The sequence below is a fragment of the Hydra viridissima genome, unplaced genomic scaffold (genome assembly GCF_058129835.1).
Source record: "Hydra viridissima isolate aposymbiotic clone 2 unplaced genomic scaffold, HvirCarnegie_v1 scaffold_14, whole genome shotgun sequence".
Taxonomy (NCBI): Eukaryota; Metazoa; Cnidaria; class Hydrozoa; order Anthoathecata; family Hydridae; genus Hydra; species Hydra viridissima.
In genome coordinates, this window is record NW_028324313.1 from 8,038,095 (window position 1) to 8,058,802 (window position 20,708).

At 28.8% G+C, this 20,708-nt stretch overlaps 2 protein-coding genes across 12 annotated transcripts in view; one reads left to right on the forward strand and one right to left on the reverse strand.

Moving 5' to 3' along the window:
- The window catches only part of LOC145181853 (uncharacterized), a 38,250-nt gene that overhangs the window by 9,134 nt on the left and 8,408 nt on the right, over positions 1-20,708 (reverse strand). Inside the window, exon 1 of one of the 3 annotated variants that reach the window (XM_090071690.1) lies at positions 4,246-4,299. The exons of 1 other annotated variant lie outside the window; for it this stretch is intronic. The gene's annotated coding sequence lies outside the window, so the exon portion shown is untranslated. Of the gene's footprint in view, positions 1-156; positions 392-4,245; positions 4,300-20,708 lie in introns of those variants that run through there. One more of the 3 variants, XM_090071689.1, reaches the window with a different exon arrangement.
- Positions 346-19,945, forward strand: LOC145180855 (uncharacterized). 9 transcript variants are annotated; one of them, XM_090071674.1, is made up of 12 exons: positions 346-394; positions 6,974-7,028; positions 8,173-8,223; positions 11,975-12,601; positions 13,000-13,431; positions 13,679-13,834; positions 13,987-14,127; positions 16,431-16,982; positions 17,268-17,384; positions 17,802-17,990; positions 18,108-18,254; positions 19,249-19,945. In XM_090071674.1, the coding sequence occupies exons 4-12, from the start codon at positions 12,097-12,099 to the stop codon at positions 19,806-19,808; spliced, it is 2,799 nt and encodes a 932-aa protein (XP_089927800.1). In that variant the 5' UTR covers positions 346-394; positions 6,974-7,028; positions 8,173-8,223; positions 11,975-12,096; the 3' UTR covers positions 19,809-19,945. The 9 variants fall into 9 exon arrangements, 6 of the variants coding, with proteins under 6 accessions (XP_089927800.1, XP_089927801.1, XP_089927795.1 ...); XR_016446897.1 differs by lacking the exons at positions 346-394; positions 8,173-8,223 and adding exons at positions 2,751-6,864; positions 15,212-15,336; XR_016446896.1 differs by lacking the exons at positions 346-394; positions 19,249-19,945 and adding exons at positions 2,751-6,864; positions 15,212-15,336 and having other exon boundaries at positions 18,108-18,216.

Sequence of the window (20,708 nt, forward strand, 5' to 3'; positions counted from 1 at the left end):
CAATTTAGTAATAATCAAAATAATGATGAAGAAAATGATGAAGATAATAAGATGATGAGGATATTGTATATTAACTAATGGTGTAAAAATACTTTTCTAACTAATGTTCTAGTCAGCTTACATATCATTCTATTAATGAAACGAAGACAAACACACGAAAATTACAGTTAACGTATTTGCCAATCTAATTGCCTCGTTTTTTGGTTGTAATTTTTTTTGCTACGCCATATACAAACGTCAGATTTTTCATGCATAACATATCTGTTTAGTTTATAAGTTGTTCAGGTTAGCTTTATACGTCATTTCCATTTTAAAGAGATCTACGCTTTTTTGAATGCTCAAAAAAAGATTATCAGATTTTTGACTTCAACAAGCGACAACAACAACAAGCGAGGTGAACAAAAATACTTTATTCTACAATTTGATTGTTATGGATGTAATTAATAATATTTTAGTGTTTTAATTATTAGTTATGCATTTGTTACTTATTTTAAAGCTTTTGGGAATATTTGTATTAAAAAACTTAAACACGGAATAAAAAAATGCATTAAATCTTTTTTTTAACTAAAAAATAGCATCAAAAATGAATACTTAATTTAACACATTTAATATGTAATAAAATTTTCCCTTAAGAAGTTTTATATATATATATATATATATATATATATATATATATATATATATATATATATATATAGAGAGAGAGAGAGAGAGAGAGAGAGAGAGAGAGAGAGAGAGAGAGTCAGAGGGAGAGTCAGAGAGAGTCAGAGAGAGAGTCAGATAGATAGATAGATTGCAAAATTAATTATGCTATATTTAAATAATTATGTAATTTATGTGATAAAGTTAAGTTTCCCTTTCGATGGAAATTTAAATAAATAATTAAATACTAAACATAAATACTAAAACACTAAAAAGGAAATACTGAAAAAATATATGTAAAAGCTAACTAGAACTCTGATGATGATGCAAAATTAGCAAACATTACGCAGAACTACGCAAAATTAGCAAACATACGTAGTTATCGGATGAATTAATTGTTATATTCATAATACGAGAATCGGATTCTAAGCAATATTCATTGTCACAAAGAACTTCCAACCTGAGGTGGTGGCATATATTACTACAAATGTATATTTAGATACAGACTTTTGGTTTTAGATTAAAGTTAATTCCACTATATATCAAAAATCTTCAAAGTTCTTTTTTGACCGTTCCTGAGGCCGACTACCTCAAAATGATGAAAAAGGACACGACTAATTTATACTTTTTTAAAATTTTATATCTGCACCCTCCAACCATTTTTTATTTTTATTTAAAAACCTCCAGCGCTTTTATATTAAAGTTCGAACCAATGATGTGGTAACCTGTTTAGCTATACAAAGCGTTGATTGCTTTACGCTTGTAATGTACACTACCATTCAAAAGTTCGGAGTAGTTCTATATTTTTGAGAAAAAGCAGAAAAATGTAAATTTGAAGTCATCTGCTTATTAATGATATTGATAATGATATTAACGATATGTTATCATTATAAATAATAAATGAGGAGTTAAAGCACTTACTAACTTTTTTATTTTTATTTTTGTTTTATCAAAGTGTCCATCTTTAATTTAATGAGAGCTTTGCAAATTCTAGACTTTTCGCTTATTAATTTTTCAAATTAAACTTTCAATTTTTCACTACATAATTATTTCTTTTTGAAATAATGCCACAAATTTGTAGTACAACTTGGAGCTTGACTTTTAACCCTCCTGCCCATTCCTTCAATATTAATTCTGATTAATATGAAATGAATGGGTAGGAAGGTTAAAAGTCAATCTCCAAGTTGTGTTTAAATTTTAATTGTAATTGGCACAGTAGCTAAAAACTGTAATTGTAATTGTGATTGCAATTGAAAAATATTGCAAGATATTGTAACTTAACTGAAACTAAGTTGCTGCACTTTTGACAAAATTGACTTATCTCTACTTTTATTATGCAAACATATTTGCAAATAAAATGGCGTGCGTTTAAGATTATCATTCTGTTTTTTATAATAATAATTTTATAATAAACTTGTTTATACATTATAAATTTAGCTATATATTATAAAATTTTCATCAATAATATCGATTCCCGACGAAAGGTTCTGAAAAATCTTTCAACACCATTTTTTATTCAGCTTCTCATCAGTTTTATTTAAATTCTCGGGCTTGTTGGTTTCAAAACAGTCCGTAACCAGTCCCAAACCACACTTATCCTCTTCAATATTTAATAGTTATAAGTGTTAACTTAACACTGTACACTCCTTTAGATATAAATTTTATGTAGCAAAAAATAGACACAAGTTGTTTCTCGTTTTTTCAAGCGTGATATTCTGTTATTTCCCCGCAAAAATTAAACCCCGCAAAAATTAGAAATCAGTTCATAAATTCTTAACTTTTAAATCAAAATAATATAATAATGGCGCACCGTAATAGATGTAAGTGAAGAATAGTAGACTTGTTGATTTGTTGAAGGAGCTGTTGAAGGTTAAGATTTCCAAATAGGACTGATTGCAAATAAAATAGAAACCCACTATTTATGACGCCCACATAAAAAAAATGTATTTTTTTGGACCGCACCATTTAATGGTGACGCGTGCATATAATTCAAGTTAAATTGTTTCGTAAACATCTTTCGGATTAATAATCCGAACATCAAATAGATTCCGCAAAATAAAAATTCGCTAGTTGTTCGTAAATTAATTTTCGGATTATGGTTTGTAAAGTATTTAACTGTTACATATAAAATATAGACTGTTATAATCAGCAGAATAAGTCGGATTGACTTTTTAGCAGATTTTACGAATCAACTCGCCGGTGCCTAGGAAAACTTACGCCAATAAATTTTGATGGTTAACCTTTTTTATTAGCACGGTATAATCGTTACCGCGGTAAGCTATCCATCCATTACCATATTCCTGTTACCGTTAATATTTAGTTCATTTTATCGTGTTAACATTTAGTTTAATTTTATCGTGTTAAGATTTAGTTCAACAGTTAACATTTAGTTCAAATTATCGTGTCACGCTTGAAAGCGTGACACGATAATTAAATATTAACGGTTTCTGAAATCAGAAAAAGCAATCTTCCACGGAAAATTATTATATTCGTGCTATCTTTATGTGGATGCATAAGATCAGCTTAAAAATGTGATTATCAATAAGGAAACTAATTTAGTTGAAATATTGTGACAAACATTTTTTTTTTAGTGATAGTAAAGCGCTCTTTTTACTTTCGTAATAAATATTTATCCCTATGTATTTGCATTTAGATATGTTTTAGCATGCGTAACATTATTAAAAATAGAGTTGTTATAAGTTAGAAAACATCTTAGATGAGTGAGAGTTAATAATGTCTAGGTATATCCTATATAGCTGGTAATACTTTCCTGTTTTGTAAAAGTAACAATTTATTTAGACGCTCAAGTATTTTCACATCAGCTAGTTTTTTTTTGAGATTATGAATGAGAGTTTTTTGTTTTCATCTTCAATTTCACAAATTTGTCTGTAAACTAGAAAGAAAAAAACTTTCATTAAACACTGTTGCAATAAAAAAACATTACCTTATATTTAGCTAATTTGTAATTATGTAGATAATAGTGCTTAACAGAACAAATACTAACACTTAGTTTTGTTTTAAAGAGTAGCTTTGAACCTAAACATATAGTAAACACTGTCTTATAAACCTATGTTTTGCTTTTAAATTTATCTTCCTGACTTAAATATTTTTAAACTAGCTAAATATTTATTAAAAAGTTAATGTATAGATAAGGTCAATTTTAAAAATCTCCATCACTTAGAATTTTTTATTGGTTCTGGTGATCACTTTTGTTTTTCTCTTAAAAAAAACTTTATATTTGCTGCAAAAATTTTTTACAAACTAAAAATAGATTATTCAAAAAATCAAGAAATATTAATTAATTCTATTTTTTTTGTTTTGTTTTTTTGTTTGAGCCTTTTGCAAGCTTATACAATATCACATTTTTTTATGTCACTATCTCTCTTATTACAATTTTTTTCTTTAGAGTCAATACGAGCAGAAAGAAAACTTTAATTTATTTATATGATTAACTCATTTCATTTAAGTTCGAAACCTATTTTTCCTGGATACATTATTGTAGTTTTTATAAGTTTTTGTTTATTTTTTAAAGTTAAAAGTTAGAATCATTGATATAATGATTCTTCATTGATATAATGATTCTTCCTCATAAGTCAGTATTACAATGCTAGATGATAGTCTGCTGCATATCTGTTAAATAATTTTAGTTGTAATATTAACAGATTTTGGTTATTGTTCTAATGCTAAACCGCATTATTTTTGCTTAAATTGGAAGAAAAAGAACAATTGAAACAACCACAATCGAAAATGAAGTATAAAGAAAACTAAATGTAAAATTTTACATATTAGAATTAAGAAACTGTCCATTCTGAAGAAGTTGCTACTAAACCAATGTTGACACAGTTATCTGAAAAAGAATACATTAAACCTATAATCAGTCAAGTCAATGATGATAAACTTCAAATAAATGGAAATTATAACAATCATAAACAATCAAAACCTGACCTTTGCAACTATGATTTAGATCTAAATGAAATAAATAATGACAGTAGTGGGTATAAAATAGTTTTTCTTGATGATAATCTTATATTGGAATTATCTCAGCATGCTGATGTAGATATTGTTGATGCTGACAGTATCATTGAATTAATCAATAAAAAGAAGTTTGATACTGAAGCAGAGAATGATTCCATCAGATCTATTAAGTATTCTAACACAGAAGATGCAGCTTGTAGATTACAGGAAAATGCTGATAATGTTGACACATCTTTAAAAAATTCATGTTTGGAAAGAATTAATTCAGAACTAATTAATCATCAAGTTCATCAAAATGTAAATTGCAATTTACAAGAAAAAGGCAAACAAAAAAGAAACAGCTCAAAAATTCTTGACATACTGGGCTCACTTTCAGAGACATTGGGTATTCAGGAAACTGATTTTGAAGCTTCACAAAAAATTTCTGCAGATCAAATTATGGTCAATAAAGGTACTTTAAAACAGTTTGTTGACCTTTTGATGAGTAGTACATCTGTTCAGGCTTTAGTAAAAAAAGAACAGCTTCGCTGTGGTTATTGTTCGTTAGAGTTTGACTCACACAGTAAGCTTGTTGAGCATTTAAGTAACTTTCACTTAGAAGACAATCAAAAAGAAAAAGAATGTGGTTTCTGCTCTAAGGTTCTTCCAAATAAAGTTGCTTTGAAAAATCATATCATAAATATTCACAAAGTAAATAGTCAGCCTCTGATATGTCGATTTTGCAAGATTCAATTTAAATCAAAAACTTTTCTGCAGCGGCATGAAAATGGTCATCATGATTTGAAAAACTACATATGTAAAGTGTGTGGTTTACATATTGTTGGGGCTCAGCGGCTGTTAAAGCATACCAAATCTCATTTCAACAAAGACGAAATTAAATACCTGACTTGTTTAAAATGTAATGTTGCTTTTAAGACTGAATCTATGTTTGAATCTCATTTAAAAATTAAGCACAATTGGAAAAATAATGTAGAGCCTTCAAAGCAGTTACAAATCCATGAAATAACCTCCAGCCAAGATGAAAAAATTGTTGCAAACTGGAAAAACAATCAAGGGAGTGATGAATTATATATTTTCCGGTGTAATAAATGTTGCATATGCTTTAAAAATAATGAAAGTGTCATGTCACATATGAACTCAGTTCATAAAAATATTCTCTGTAAAAAGTGTGGTATATATTTTTCATATATGACAGATTATGAACTCCACATGGCAGAACATCTAAATGGAGCAGCCCATGAATGCACTGTTTGCAAAATGCATTTCCCAAGCACTGAAAGTTTGCAACAGCATTTTGATTCTGAGCACTATCAACTTCAAGAGTATGATTCAAAAACTGATAGCACTACTCCACTGCAATGTAAAATATGTTTACAGAACTTTAAAAACGGACAAGATATCTGGAAGCATGTTATTTTTCATTTAGGTATGCGAGACAACATCCTGAGCGCTGATGAAGTCTTTTCGCAAATAATAAATACAAAGGACAGCAGCGTTGGAAAGTTTAAGTTACTTGCTATAAAATTGTGTTTAAACGGTTGTAATTCTTTTCCAGATGAGAATTTCAGAATTATATGTGTATTCTGTCAAAGTATTTTGTTAGCTGATGAACTCTATGATCATACATCAAAGCATATACCTAATTTTAATGTAATGACCCCATTGAACTGTTTATCAGACAACTTGATGTTCACAAATAATTCTATAGTAAATCAACAAACAGCAAACTCAAAAACAATATGCACAAAACCCCAAAAAGAAAATAATAATTTGACCAATGAAGATAGATTGTCAGAAACAGAAGAGCAGAAAAACAAATACATAGATGATTTTTTATCAGAGTACATTATGCAGCCTCAGCCTGGTGATTCAGGACACCTGCAGCCTGAATCAGAAGTGTCTAAATGCTTACAAAATGAAAATATTTTATTAGGAATTGATAATAGTAGTTTTCTTTCTTTTCCTGAATCAGATAAGAATTTTTTATACAATGTGTTAGATTCACAACTTATTCCTGAAGAACATAATATGAAACAACAAAATAACTTTTCACTTGATATTTTCAATAAACAAGTGAGCAAGGATTTTTCTTGGAATTCAACAAGTATTACAAATACCCAGAATACTTTTAATACTCTGGCTGGTGATCCATTTTGCTCTGAAAATCCTAATTTTGAGAGCCCTTATGTTAAAATTGCCCAAAAAAATGATGAAGATACTTTTGATAATTTAATGGATCTTACAAAGGTAAGTTTTGAGAAAGAAAGCTAAAAAAAAGATTATTATTAGAAAAAAAAAAGAGCCCATTGTTTAATTAGATTTTTTTAATTGAGGCAATTTTCTTATTGAAATACAGGCTGTTGATCATTCTGATGAAAGGAATGAAGTTGTCAAAACAGCTGTTGTAACAAGTAAACTTATTTTTTGTTTCTTAAAAAGTTTTTTTTTAATAATTTCATTTAAGTGAAACAAGAAATATTCACTCATATTTTTTGAAAGAATTTTCTCAAGCATGAGGTAATGTTTTTCAAACACGACTCTCAAGTTTGATCTTATTTCTAATTTGCAAAGTTTGATTGCTGGTTCATATCAACTAAGTTTGAAACTTTTGGAAAAAAATTTTCTTAAAGATAATTTTAACAAATTGTATTGCAACATGTTGCCTCTTGAAAGACACTTTGGAATAAAAGATTATATTTCCATATTAAGCCTCCTTATCTGCCAAAACCTCATTCAGTTACCTTCTTTGCAAAGTATTAGTTTGGATGCCGACTAGTGTTTAGATAGCAACAGTCATCAGATTCTAGATATTAGTTTTTTTTCTGTAAGTTTCTACCAGTGAACAGTAAAATTGAATTTAAATTTTGTTTCATTTCTTAATGAGTATGAGATTTTTTTTTTTTTTTTTTTCAGATATTGTGCAACCATATTCTTTTCAAACATTGTTATTGACTTGTTGATTATTTGTTAAAACTCAAATCAAACAGTTTGTCTTGTTGGTTAACACATGTCCAGATTTCTCTCAAAAAAGAGAAATCAGTGCATATTATAAACTAGGCAGTTTGTAATCAGTTTTTCTTCACTGAATGGTTTAAACTTCTTAGCCAACTGCAAAGCTGATATATACAGTATTATCCACTTATGCTTCCCCTTTTGTCATTGTGTTCTGTTGATTAGTTAACCCAATTTTCAACAGTTTTTTATGTTTTTATCTACTTTCTCCAAAGACTGTTAGTGTGAAAAAATATTCAAAAGGCATCAACATTATGTCTTGATGAAGAAACCATGTTTTTTGCATAGTATTTGTATTAAGTAAACCATATTTCAAATAATGATTGTCTTATAGCAGCCATAACATGGGCACACTAACAAATTAAAAACCATTAGGAGGATGGGCAATTCTGTCAGCTACTTTTTGCCAGTAAACTGTATTGTGGTCAGCCTATACTAATCTAAAAGTTGTTTTCAGATATTTTTACTCTAAGAGGTATTTATCGGATTTAAAATATGGTATTGCTAAGCTTACACTTACATTAACACTGTATTTCTCTTAAGATGCAGAGGAGCAATATTATAATAACTGGACAAATTCACAAACAGTAGCAAGTATATTTTTCTACTTTTATTATTTGATACTAAGTGTTTTTTACAATATTTGATAAGGTTAATAGATCTTTATAAACAAGGTGGCATTAGGTAGTAATTTATGTTTTACCATTTAAGTCTGTTTTATTGTATAACCATTTCATAGTATTTTCTGTTAAAACTAGGGTACGACTTTGATCATTTTGATGATTTAACAACAAATTTGCCCCATGAATTTTTATTGTTATTTCTAAATAATTTTGCTGATTTTGAAAGTCGATTCCATTTTTAACAGCGTATCTTTTTTGTGTTGTTAAAATCTCCTACATTGAACATAATGAACATTTTAGTGAACTGTCTTAAAACTATTGGATATTTAAATACACAAAATACTTTTTATAATAAGTTCACTGAATAGGAGTTCTAGAATCTTGATGTTGTTGTCATACATATTGTGATACTTAAGTGAAATATTGGTTGGGTTAGCAGGCTTTGACTCTGAAGTTTCAGCTGAGATAAAGTCCACCATGATTACAGTATTTAACAACAAAACAAACACAAATTTTCCTGACTTAGAGTGCAGAACAAGGGACAGTGACAATAACATATTTTTACCCAATTGAAAGAATTTTAAACATTATCAACATTGCATCAGAGCAAGGAGTGGCTTTGATTCAGACACTTAATGAAATATTAAAAATTCAAGAGGAATAAAAACAGGTTTTATTTGACTACCATGGCTATCCAAATCCTAGTAAAAGATACAGTTAATGCAGCTGTTACATCAGACTGATATCCAAATAGGCAGACTGATATTTGACATTGTGGTATTTTCTGTCACTATTTGACAGTGTTTGTGTAATTTGATTGTGTTGACTGTGATTATTAAATTCTGAACTAACTGCTAGCTGCTGCTGTTATAATTTTGATTGGCACTTTAACAGAAACAGTATGTTATTATAGTATTTCAGTAAAGAGGATGACATCTTTTTTGTAATAATATTGAGTCACTCAGGAATGAAATAGGTGTCTATTTTAAGTTTGAATTTAAAAGAAATTTATGAAAGTGTAAAATGTGTTTTTTTATAAAATCAGCATAAAAGTGTATTAAATCTGTAGATTTGAAGACTTGTTTTCTGTTTGGGAGGATATTGGATATTCAAATTCAAAATTCCATGTTTACTTTGAATGTAAGATATACTGAGGAGAAAGTTGAATCAGAGATCAGTTTAACAGAAAAGAACACCATAAGTGAAATATTATTGACAGAATTAAAATTGTATTCCCACCACTCCATATCAACTTGGGTTCAATGAAGAAATTTCTAAAAGTACAGGACAAACATGGAAATTGTTTTTATGGCATTTGCAGAGCATTTCTGGAACTCATCTACAAAAAAATCTGTGTTTTTTTGTAGATGAGTTCCAGAAATGGAACTCATCTACAAAAAAGGATAAACAAAAAGGAAAAGGATTTTTAGGATACTAAATTAGTGCTTTTAAAGAAATCTGAAGCAACAGCATGACATTCGTTTTAAATTCCTTTTACTAATGAAGTTTGAAAATCAGAAAATTCCTATAAAAAGATGTTCAAAGTGAAATTTACACAAAAATGCAGTGTAAAAAAATTTACTGCTGTATTCACTAGCTTATCTCTATTTTAGCTTTCATGATAGCGATTTATTTAACAAATACTATTTATTAACATTCCGATTGGTACCCAAAAATGTATATGATTAACTGGATTTGATAATTTGTTATTATGTCTCTAAGATTTATCATAATATAAAAAATATCATAGATATAAAAATGGAGATAGTAAGACGATATTTAATACTGATAAAAAGAACATTGTGTCTGTAAGTAAAAAATAATATCAAGTACTTTATTAGATAGTGAGCACAAAATGTAATAGTAGGCATCTAGCATAGGCAGTTTAGCCATATTTCATATTTATTATTAATATTTAGGTTATTGTTAGTAAAAGGTTGATTTTTCTTTTTCTTGACACTTTCAGAGCAAATAATCAATATTAGAAAAAAAATGTACCATTTTATTCAAGTTAAACCATTTACAAGAGTCAAGATTAAGGTTAAAATTTAAACAAAAAATCAGACAAAATCTAATGTTACTGCTGAATTTTGAATTATCTTTTTGTTTAAATAGTGACATTTATATTGATTTTTTTTTTATTATCATTGTTTTTTTAAATTTTTTTTTAAACTGCTTCATATATATGTGTGTGTGTGTGTGTGTGTGAATGTGTGTGTGTGTGTGTGTGTGTGTGTGTGTATGTGTGTGTGTGTATATATATATATACACACACACACACACTTATACATACACATATATGTGCATATATAAATGTATATATGCATATATATGTATATATATGTATGTATGTATGCATAGTTTGGCGAATAAGTTCTTAGCTTTTTTATCAAAGATTTTTATTCAAACATTGTTATAACAATATTTTAATCAATTATGCATTCACTGTTACTGTTTACAACTTCTTCCAATTATTGATGTCATTTTGCCAAAAACCATCTGTCTGTTATTGAAGAAGTTATTGATCCAGTTTTTAAGGTCCTCTTCATTGTTGAAAGTAACACCTCTCATATGGTTCGACAAGGAGCGGAAAAGATGGTAATCCGTGGGTGCAAAGTCCAGAAAATGCAGCGGATGCTGAAGGACCTCCCATTCAAGCTCTTGAAGTGTGGCTTTTGACGACTTGTGCTACATGGGGTCTGGGATTGTTGTGAAGGAGTATGTTTGATCTTGTTGATGGGATCTTTTCAGTCAAATAGCCTCTTTCACACGGTGTAGCTGAGTTATAAAGCACTCCTTGTTGACCGTGGCATTCCTTTCAAACATTCCCCAGTGCAACAGACTCTCCACTTTGGTGTATCTCCTGGAGCCACCCATTCCTTTCTTTGCTTCATATTTATGTATAGGCACCATTTTTCATCTCCTGTGACTATTTAGTGTAAAAAGCACTGTTTATAACCGCGTGTTGGTTGATGGCGGGCAAGATGTTAAGAAGCAGTTTGAAAGCAATTTTCTTTGTTTTTTTCGTTAAGCTCATGAGACACCCAGGCTCCCAATTTTTCAGCAAATTCCATTGAATGAAGATGATTGAGAATCATTTTATGATCACAGTTGATTTTTTTGGCCAATTCACAATTTGTTTAGTGAACATCCTCCTTCAAAAGTGCTTTGAGACGCTCTTTGTCAAATTCAGAAGATCTTCTACTGCAGGGTGTGTCATCAACGTCAAAATCGCCATTTTTGAACTTTGCAAACCATTTCCATGCTGTTGACTCGTTTATGACACTTCTGTATACGTTGTAAATGTCCCGGGCTGCAGCAGCCTTTTGGCCTTGATAAAAAGCAAAAAGAGCAAGCGTTGAAAATGTTGCTTTTTACCTCCTGGAAATTCCATTTCTAAGCCTTAAAAGTAATAAAAAAAAATTTAATTAATCAAAAAAGCGATTAGCAAAGTTTTGTAGAGCAGAAAGAGCTCTAGAGAATGAATATTATACACTTTGTCAAACAGAAAAAATCTTAATAAAATAATAAAAAATACAAAATCACTATGAACTTATTCCCCATCCTAATATATATATATATATATATATATATATATATATATATATATATATATATATATATATATATATATATATATATATATATATATATATATATATATATATACACATGTTTGTGAGTTTAAATAGATTTAAATGCAACTTTTTCTTTTCTTTTAGATATTGAACTTGATAATATTAAAGAAAATCATCTTTTAAAGTCAAGTTTAATTGAGAATAAAGGTGTAGATAGTTACTCAAATTGTGCGGCAGTTTCAGATGAATTGGGAATAAATTCTAATATGTGGGATAACTCTACCAACCTTCAAAGTGATTCAGTACATAAGGCTGTGCCCTTTAGTTCCTTGAAACTTAATCCAAAGCATACTGAACTCAAAAAGTATCGTTGTACATTTTGTAATTATTCTTCAAATAATTCTCATCATTTAAGGGAACATTTAAACTCCCATACCGGAGAAAAGCCATTTAAATGTAAAAAATGTGATGTGAGTTATACTTCAAAAAGCACTTTAAGGAGACATATTTTGAAGCATAATAACCTCAAGCTATATAAATGCGATCTCTGTGACTTTAAGGGTCAAAGAAGTGTGCTGAATAATCACATGAGTATACATTTAACTGAAAAGCGCTTTGAATGCTCAAAATGTGATTATATTTGTCATGATAAAATGCGTTTAAAGCATCATTCTCAAACTCACATTGGGTTGAAACCTTTTAAATGTGGTATGTGCAGCAAAAGCTACTCTCTCGAGTCCACTTTGAAAAAACATACAATGAAATCGCATTGTAAGTATTGCTGTTTTCTTTTAAGGGGTCACTCATAATTTACACATTTTCTCAACTCAGTTTACTTTATTTTAATGGCATCATAACAGCAGCAAATTTGGAAAAACAACTAGTTGCTGCTTTTTTTTAAATTTTAATGTTTTAAAAGATATTTTTAAAAGTTTAATAATTTCACCTCAAGACATGGTTGTCTCAAGTTCATGGTTCATCTCAAGATTTGGTTGTCATGGTTGTCAAAAGTTTTATTACTTATTATTTAATTCTAAGTCTGTCTGTAAATTGAGAATTAAGCAGTTATTACACTTATGTAAGAATTAATTAAAAAAATAGATAAAATTAATTTATTTTTTTTAAAAGTTATTAATATAAATTCAAAATTATTTAGTATTTGTTTCTAGGTTCATCAGTTGTTGAAGAAGTTTCAATTACCAGTGTGGATTTTGTTAAAAGTATGGAAAAGTGTTTACAAACTCTTGAAAGTAGTAACAATAGCAATTTAATCAATGAAATCTTAGCTGAGAATCCTAACAAAAGTAATAATGAATATGATAATAATGCACCTAATATATCCAAGGTTTTATCAAAAAATAGTTTTGTAAGTTCTAGTACAACATCCTCTTTACCTGCATTCGAAGAATATTTAAAAGAATTTTCAGTAGACATCAATTGCAATTTTACCTGCAACTCTAAACTCTCATCTCAAGATGATACCAATGAAAATGAAGAAGAATCAATGAGAGAAGCATGTAGAAGTGAGCGAACAAAAAAAAGAAAGCTCATTTATAAGGATGATTATGTATATGACTTTAATAAAAGGAAATTTCAACCAGGTTAGTATATTTTAGGTTAACAACAAGCTTTTACTATCAGCTAGAAGCACTTTAAAGTGTCTGTAAACAACTTTCACTGTAAGCATATTAGAAAATTTATTTACTGATGTTTTTCATCTTATTAAATTTGAATTCAACCCATATGTTTTCTCTTGTTTAGCAGTAAGCTGTTAATTTCTCCTTTTTCTAATTATCTTTTTTAGTTATCTTGTACCAAAAAATTAACTAAGATTATTATTCTTTATAGTAGACATTTCAAGAAACTGCTCAGATGAAAGAGAAGATACTGATACAACTATGTTAAAGAAGATATCTAAAAAAAACCTTTCTGTTGAAAACGCAGAGCTTAATCAGAGTTTAAAGAATAGCCAATTACATATCTTTCATTCTGAAAAGTCTGAAGGTTTTATTTTCTTTTCTTTTTTTTAGTTTAAATCTAAAACATCTTTAGTTTATTCTATTAAAGTACGAGTATTTAATCCAGGTACTTTTTAAGTTGCTGATTTCTTCCACTTCTATTTCTTCTTAGTTATTAGCTTTACTCTGTTTTCGTAGCCCTTTCAAATAAACACACAGGGGACACAGCAACTTCAAACAAGAATCCAATACCTAAAAACTCTGTTGAATATGCTGAATCAATTCATAATTTGTTTGAGAACAATCCACCAATTGCTACTGTAACAGAAAGTAATGAAGGTTGGAGATTGTTTTTCTCTGATTATCTGAATCGTTTAAATAATTTTTTAAAACTTTTAGTCTGTCTTACTACAGAAAGTAGAAGAAAGTAATTTTTAACCTGTCCAAAAATAGTTTTTCATTTCAAGCTAAAATATTTATACCAACCAAACATTTCAAGATTTAATTTCATTTTAAGTTACTGAACTTTAGATGCATAACCTTTGTTTTTGATAATTACTATGTGAATTTGCATTAAGTCAACAAACTTTTGACACCTAGAAACAGATAGTTTAGCCTAAGATTATCAAGTCACTTTTTGGGTTTTTTTTTAATTTTTTATTACTTCACAATCTAAATTGGGATTAAGGTTGGGAAATTGAACTGAACATTTTTTTCCTGCAATGCTCTTTGTCTGGAATAAAGATTATTACAGTTTATTTCACTGGCTAAATATCATTTTGAATATTTTCAATTTATTTTGTGTATCCATTTTTATCAGCTGTTTAAGTTTCGGAAATGAAATTTGCTAATGAATTTCAAATGTTGAATTCAGGTGTAACAATGAAATTTCTTAATTGGCTCTAGTTTTCATGTAAGAAAAACTAAGGTAGTACACAAGTTTTAAAAATTTAGAAAAGTTTAAATTTCTCATCTTATCTTCTGCATCTCTTGACTTTTAATTTGTACTCAAAGAAAGGTTTATCTCGATTGGCAAAGGTCAAAGAAATAAAATTCCATTTGTTTTATGATGTCCAGGTCATGTAAAGCTATTGTTTCATCACTAGCAGCCCCTTCAATATTACAAGAAGACTTATTTTTTTGTAAAACCTTGGTCAATTAGAGACATTTTACAAAAGTAATAATTATGAGTATGATCTGTTGGTTCTCCCCAAATCATTGGCACTGAGAAAGACATAGAAGACTTTTTCACGTTCCACCATTGGACAAGTCTTAAACCTCATGAATGACAGCAGTTTTATGGTGTGGTCTCCTATTTTGCATCCAAAATGCATCTTTTTTAATAGCAAGTGTGGTTCTTTTTTCTGTTGTAAAAGTAACTTCATCGCAAATATAGCAGAAATTCTTTGCTTTATTTATACAGGTACAAGGCATAAATATACTAGCATAAAACCATGTTTAAAGATACTGCATCACAAAGCAACTGTGGTTCTCATTCAATGTGGTGGTTTTCTATTGGTAACCAATACTGTTTATGCAATCTATAGTGTAAGTTGCATTGTGGATTTTATAAAGCTTGTTTCATTAGGTGGTTGCTGATATCATGGAAACTAGAGCCAATATATATTTTTAAATGTTATTTTTGTTTTTAGTACCCCAAAATTACTCAAAAACAGCTGTATTCATGCAACTTATGTGTTGTTAATGATCCTTTTTTTTTTTTTTTTTTTTTTTTGTAGCTTTTTTAAAATAAATTTTAAGCAAACTGTTAAATTGAAAATGTTGTGCTGGTTATTTTAAATAAATAACTGATTCATTCAATAAATCAATTAATTACTTAAAATTGCCAGCTAGCATGTCAAGACAATATGTTCTTTTTTTTTTTTTTATTTGTCATACTACTATAAGTAAATAATTTCCCATGCAGAAATAAAATTACTACCAATAACCTGGTATATTTTTAGCACAAATGTGTATGTATTTTGTACATATACACTAGTTTCAACTGTTCATTATTGATATACTACATTTTCTGTCAAAAATTAAAAATTACAGGAGACACAGTATTGTCAAAAAAGTTAGTTGTTGAACCCATTCATGGTCTATTTGAGAATAGTCGGCCATCAATCTCTTTTACGGTGAATTCTAAAGGTTTAATATATCATCTGCCTAACTTGCAAAAGTTGTAACTCTAAATTTCTAAAAATTGTTTTTTTTTTTGTATTATCCAGCATATAATAAGTGTATGCATCTGTTGGCAAAAGCACTAACTCCTAAAAACTCTTATTTTTAACTAATTAAGGTTAGTGTTTTTACCAATAGATACATATACAAGTTATATCTTGTGTAAGATATGTTGATGATATTCTCATATCCCATTAATTCTAATAACTTTTTAATAAAAACATCAACAATGTTTTAGAGGTTTTATGTAATTTATTTAAGAGATGTTTTCTGGTCAAAAGATTGTTTAAAAAATTACAAATAAAAGAAAATAAATTAATTTTTTAAATTTTTATATTAGCTATACTGAATTTAAAGTTTTTATGTGCATTAGAAAATCTAAAAATTTTAAAGTAAGCCTAAATTATTATTGGGTTTGTAGTGTAGTTTATATTTATAGTAATTTATTCAATTTTTAGTGTTAACCGATAATCCAACAAAAACATTTGAACAAGTTGTTTTAGAGGATTCCATGGAAACTGCAGTTGGCCAAACTGACAAATCATTAACAAAGAGCTCTCTTAATATGCATCCTAGCAAAGCTTGTTTTATCAATAAAAATAAAAAAACGTCTCGAAAACTTTCTGCTTCAAATAAATCTATTCAAGTAAATCAAGTTAAAGAAGCCACTGCATGCTCTTCAATTATTTGTGAAGCTAATACTAATTCATCATCAACTAAAATTGAAGATAAATTAGCTTCATTGTCAGACAATTGTGAAGATGCTGCATCTCTTAACACTAAGTGTGTAAAAAATGAGTTACTGTCTTCAACCAACAATGAGGGTATATCTTCATCTTCATTATCAAATAATTGTTTAACAATGCCTTTGTCAATGGAACGTACGAATTGTGCATTGCCTATTTTAAATGAGCCTCTTTTGTCATCAGAGAAAGAAACGCTTGTTGAACCTATTCAGATTTTATTTGAAAACAGTTGCTCAGACACTTCAATTGCACAGAAATCTAAAGGTTTTTATAATTTCCTAATTTTAACGTTAAGAAATGTTAATAGTTGATTAAATACAACCAAAAAGTCTTTGTTCTACTTTATTTGTGTTTTTTTCTCTGTAGTTTTAAATTTTTATCTTCCTAGCTTAATTTTAATTGGTTACTTTACAATTTCCTTAAAGCATAAAATGTAGGATTATGTAAAGTCATCAAGTCACCAATTGTATTGCATTCCTAATAGTCGATAACTAATGACATACTTTGAATTAAAAATAAAAATAAAATCTGTTTCAATCGTAATTTTAGTGAGAAGATCAACAAGGAAAACAAAAGTTGCTTCCACACTGGACGTTAAGCCATTAGAGTCGATAGAAAATCTAAAAGAAACTAAGATTTGTATTAATGAAGCATGTGGCACGCAAGGTTTGTTTTTGTTTTTATGAATTTGTATTTTTTTTTTAGTTTCGTGGTGTAATAAGTAAATTTCTAATAAAGATCTTTTCTGAGCTTAACTTTGCTGTTGCAACAATTTTGTAGAAGCAATAAGATTTGGAATAACATACTCCCTGTCAAAAAAAAAAAAAAAAAGAGAGTGACTTTGCAATAAAATACTGACAATATCTGGTATATCCCAAGACACTTTTAAGTCTTTACATATGTTTTTTAGTTTTGTTGTTGATATTAAATACTGCTGCTCATGAAAAAGCAAAAGATTTTCAAAAGTAGTATTTAAAAAATCTTTGTTTTGCTTAACATCCGTATGACTCTTGTTTAGTTGTCTAAATGTTATTTTTCTTTTTATAATTTGCTAATTTACTGAACTGAATGTAATTTTTTTAGTAGATTTGTCAAGTACTCGTGTCAGCAATGAAATTAATTTTCCAGAGGGGATTTACCCACTCAAATCTTATGTGTTATTAGACAAGTTATCACTCTCAAAAGAATCCTCAGTAAAACCAATTGCATCTGTTCAAAATTCATTTGAAAGTGTACCAGCACACAGCTCTTTAACTACAAAAATGAATATAGGTATAGGTTTATTTCATTTAAAAAAAGCCCCTTTACTCAAGTTTTTATAAATTTTTTGATAAAATATATATATATATATTTGACATCATAATGATCTTGTGATATTGTTCTATCTAGAGAAAGCATGTACTTCGAATTCAGTTAAACTTTCACCAATAAATGGAAAATTTAATCATGTGCTGCCTCGTTCAAGAATGGTAAAAATCGATAAACGAAAAAAAAGAAACTTAAAACCCTTTGTTGTTGCTGAAATATTAAAACCAGGTTAATTATATTTTGTGATCGACTTTTCGAGAGTTTTATTTAGGCTAATTATATTACAAAATGCGTCGCAAAGAATGACAATTCTTTTGAAATAGGTTTCATACCGGAAAAAAAAATTGTGCCAAAATTTTTTTCCTTTGTTTAAATAAAACTTGTTAAAAATTAACGAAAAATAATTTTATAATTTCCGACAACGGAAGCCAAGCGTGAAGAAATTACTTTGTCCATGCGGAAATGCCATATTCACTGATAATGAAAGAAGTTGGTGCATCTTTGAACAAAATGGTTTAAAAGAGCAGGGGGGCACATCAAACAAAAACCGAATTAAAAATGAAACCTTCAGTTGTTGCACCCAGGCTAGTCGGCACCATCAAAAGTTAAATTGACAGGGACCATATCTGTTGTTTCAGACAAATTGAGGCAAAATGGCTCAATGTGTCTGAAGCAACAGTGAGAAAGATTCTCAAAAAGAGTATTTGCCCAGGTCATTGACCAGAACCAAAAAGTTTCTTACTGACCGTCTAAAAGCTCTCAGAATCGAACGTCAAGAATTTCTCTTTGTTCAAGATGGCGCTTCCCTATGACACGGCCAAGACTATCCAAACCTAGTTGTCTGAGATCATAAATTTTTGCGAAAGCACATCTGGTTGTCCTCTTCATCTGATTTAAAGCCCCCTTAAATTCACAGTCTGGGAATATATTGGGAACTGTGTCTGTGTTCGTCAACATCTTAACTTTGTCGCCCTCAAGACACTAAGCAGTGGGGTAAAATACCTGAGTAATTCAAGCTGTAGACGCAGCTGATTGATTGATGCTTTAAGTTTTATTCTTGAGAAAATTTCATTTGTTAGACGACTCTGAAAATAAGTTTAAATTCTGAAATAATTTCCTTTTTTTTTTTGCGACGGAATCGGTAGGTTAATTTTTAGTCAATTTCCTAGGGAGCAAATAATATTATACAAACACCGTAATATAAGCTTTCAAATGTTTTTAGAGGAAGCAATACTCGATAAAGTTATGATTGATTCTGATCCATCTTTAAGCTCTAATTATGTCGATCGTCAACCATGCGTTCAATCAAATTTGAAAGACACATCAAGTAAAGTAACGGTTGGTTCTATAGAAAACACTTTAAGCGAACCAACGGTTGCATCTCGCGTAAAAACAATGTTTAAGACTAATACGTCAACCGATCAAAAGACTTTCATCGAATCGTTTGCAGCTAATAAAAACACTTGTAGTGAATCACTTTCAACTAGTGAAAATACTTCGAAAGAGTCTATTTTGGCTCATGAAAACACTTTTAATGAATCATGTGCAGCCGATGTAAACGTTTTACGTACAACAACTACTGGAGCCAGTAGAAATTTTCCTACGAAAAAAAAAACAATTCATAGTAAAACTATAAAGTTAAAATCCAAGGTCAACCTCTCAGCGACGAAAGAAGATAAAATATCGCCACTTTCTAACTCGGGGATTATTTTACCTCAATTGACTTTATGTCTAGAAAAAGTACCCCTCAAAAGAACTTTAGAATTGACAAAGAGTTCCTGATGCTCGTCATATAAGAGCAATTTTTTTTTAAAAGAAAAATCTTTAAATTTGCTGTAAAAAGTGCTATTGATGTTTCGGTATATTTTAATTTTTTTTTCGTTTGTGTTTCTTTACATCTAAAAAAGTTTTTTTTTTGTTGTTGTTGTTATTGCTTTTGATTTTTTAAGAACTCAAATTGTTCTTCTTAAACAGTTACACGGTAATTAAAATTTCGAGTGCAACAGTTTGTTAATGTAAAAAAATAATAAATTAAGAATTATTTGTCGCTGTAATATGATATGTGCTCATATTTCAATATTAATTTTGTGGGAAAATCAAACGGCATAATCAAACCAAATTTACTTGTTTCTATCGAAAACCTTTATTGAAAAATGTTATTGAAATATAGAATATTTTTAAAAAATATTTAAATATGTTTTATTTAAAAATGTTTTTTAAATTAGCCATGAATAAACTAAAGTTGAAATGAAAAAAAATATATAAACCTGTTTATATATTTAAAAAAAAAAATATAACTGGATAAAAGAGTTCGAACCTTAAGAAAATTATCTTCAAAATATAACATTTTTTTGTTTTCTAGATGCATGTATGTAGATGTATGTTCAGAAGTGTGAGTTTAATGAGCTGCGTGTGTAAAAGCTATTGAATCGTTTCCATTTTCTTTCATTTTGGAATATATGCACAATAATTTTAACTTATCTGATTATTGTTGGCTTCAAACTCTTCGATTTTTTCCATTATTTTCTATTTCTTCGTTTATTAATCCTTCAAAAGCCAATTGTTAACAGAACAATCCCATCTAATTTTCACCATAAAAAAATCTTTCGTTAAACTTTTTTGCTTAACTTAATGCTGTTTTGGTAATACAGTAGTTTCCAAAAGATTAGACGCACTCTTTCT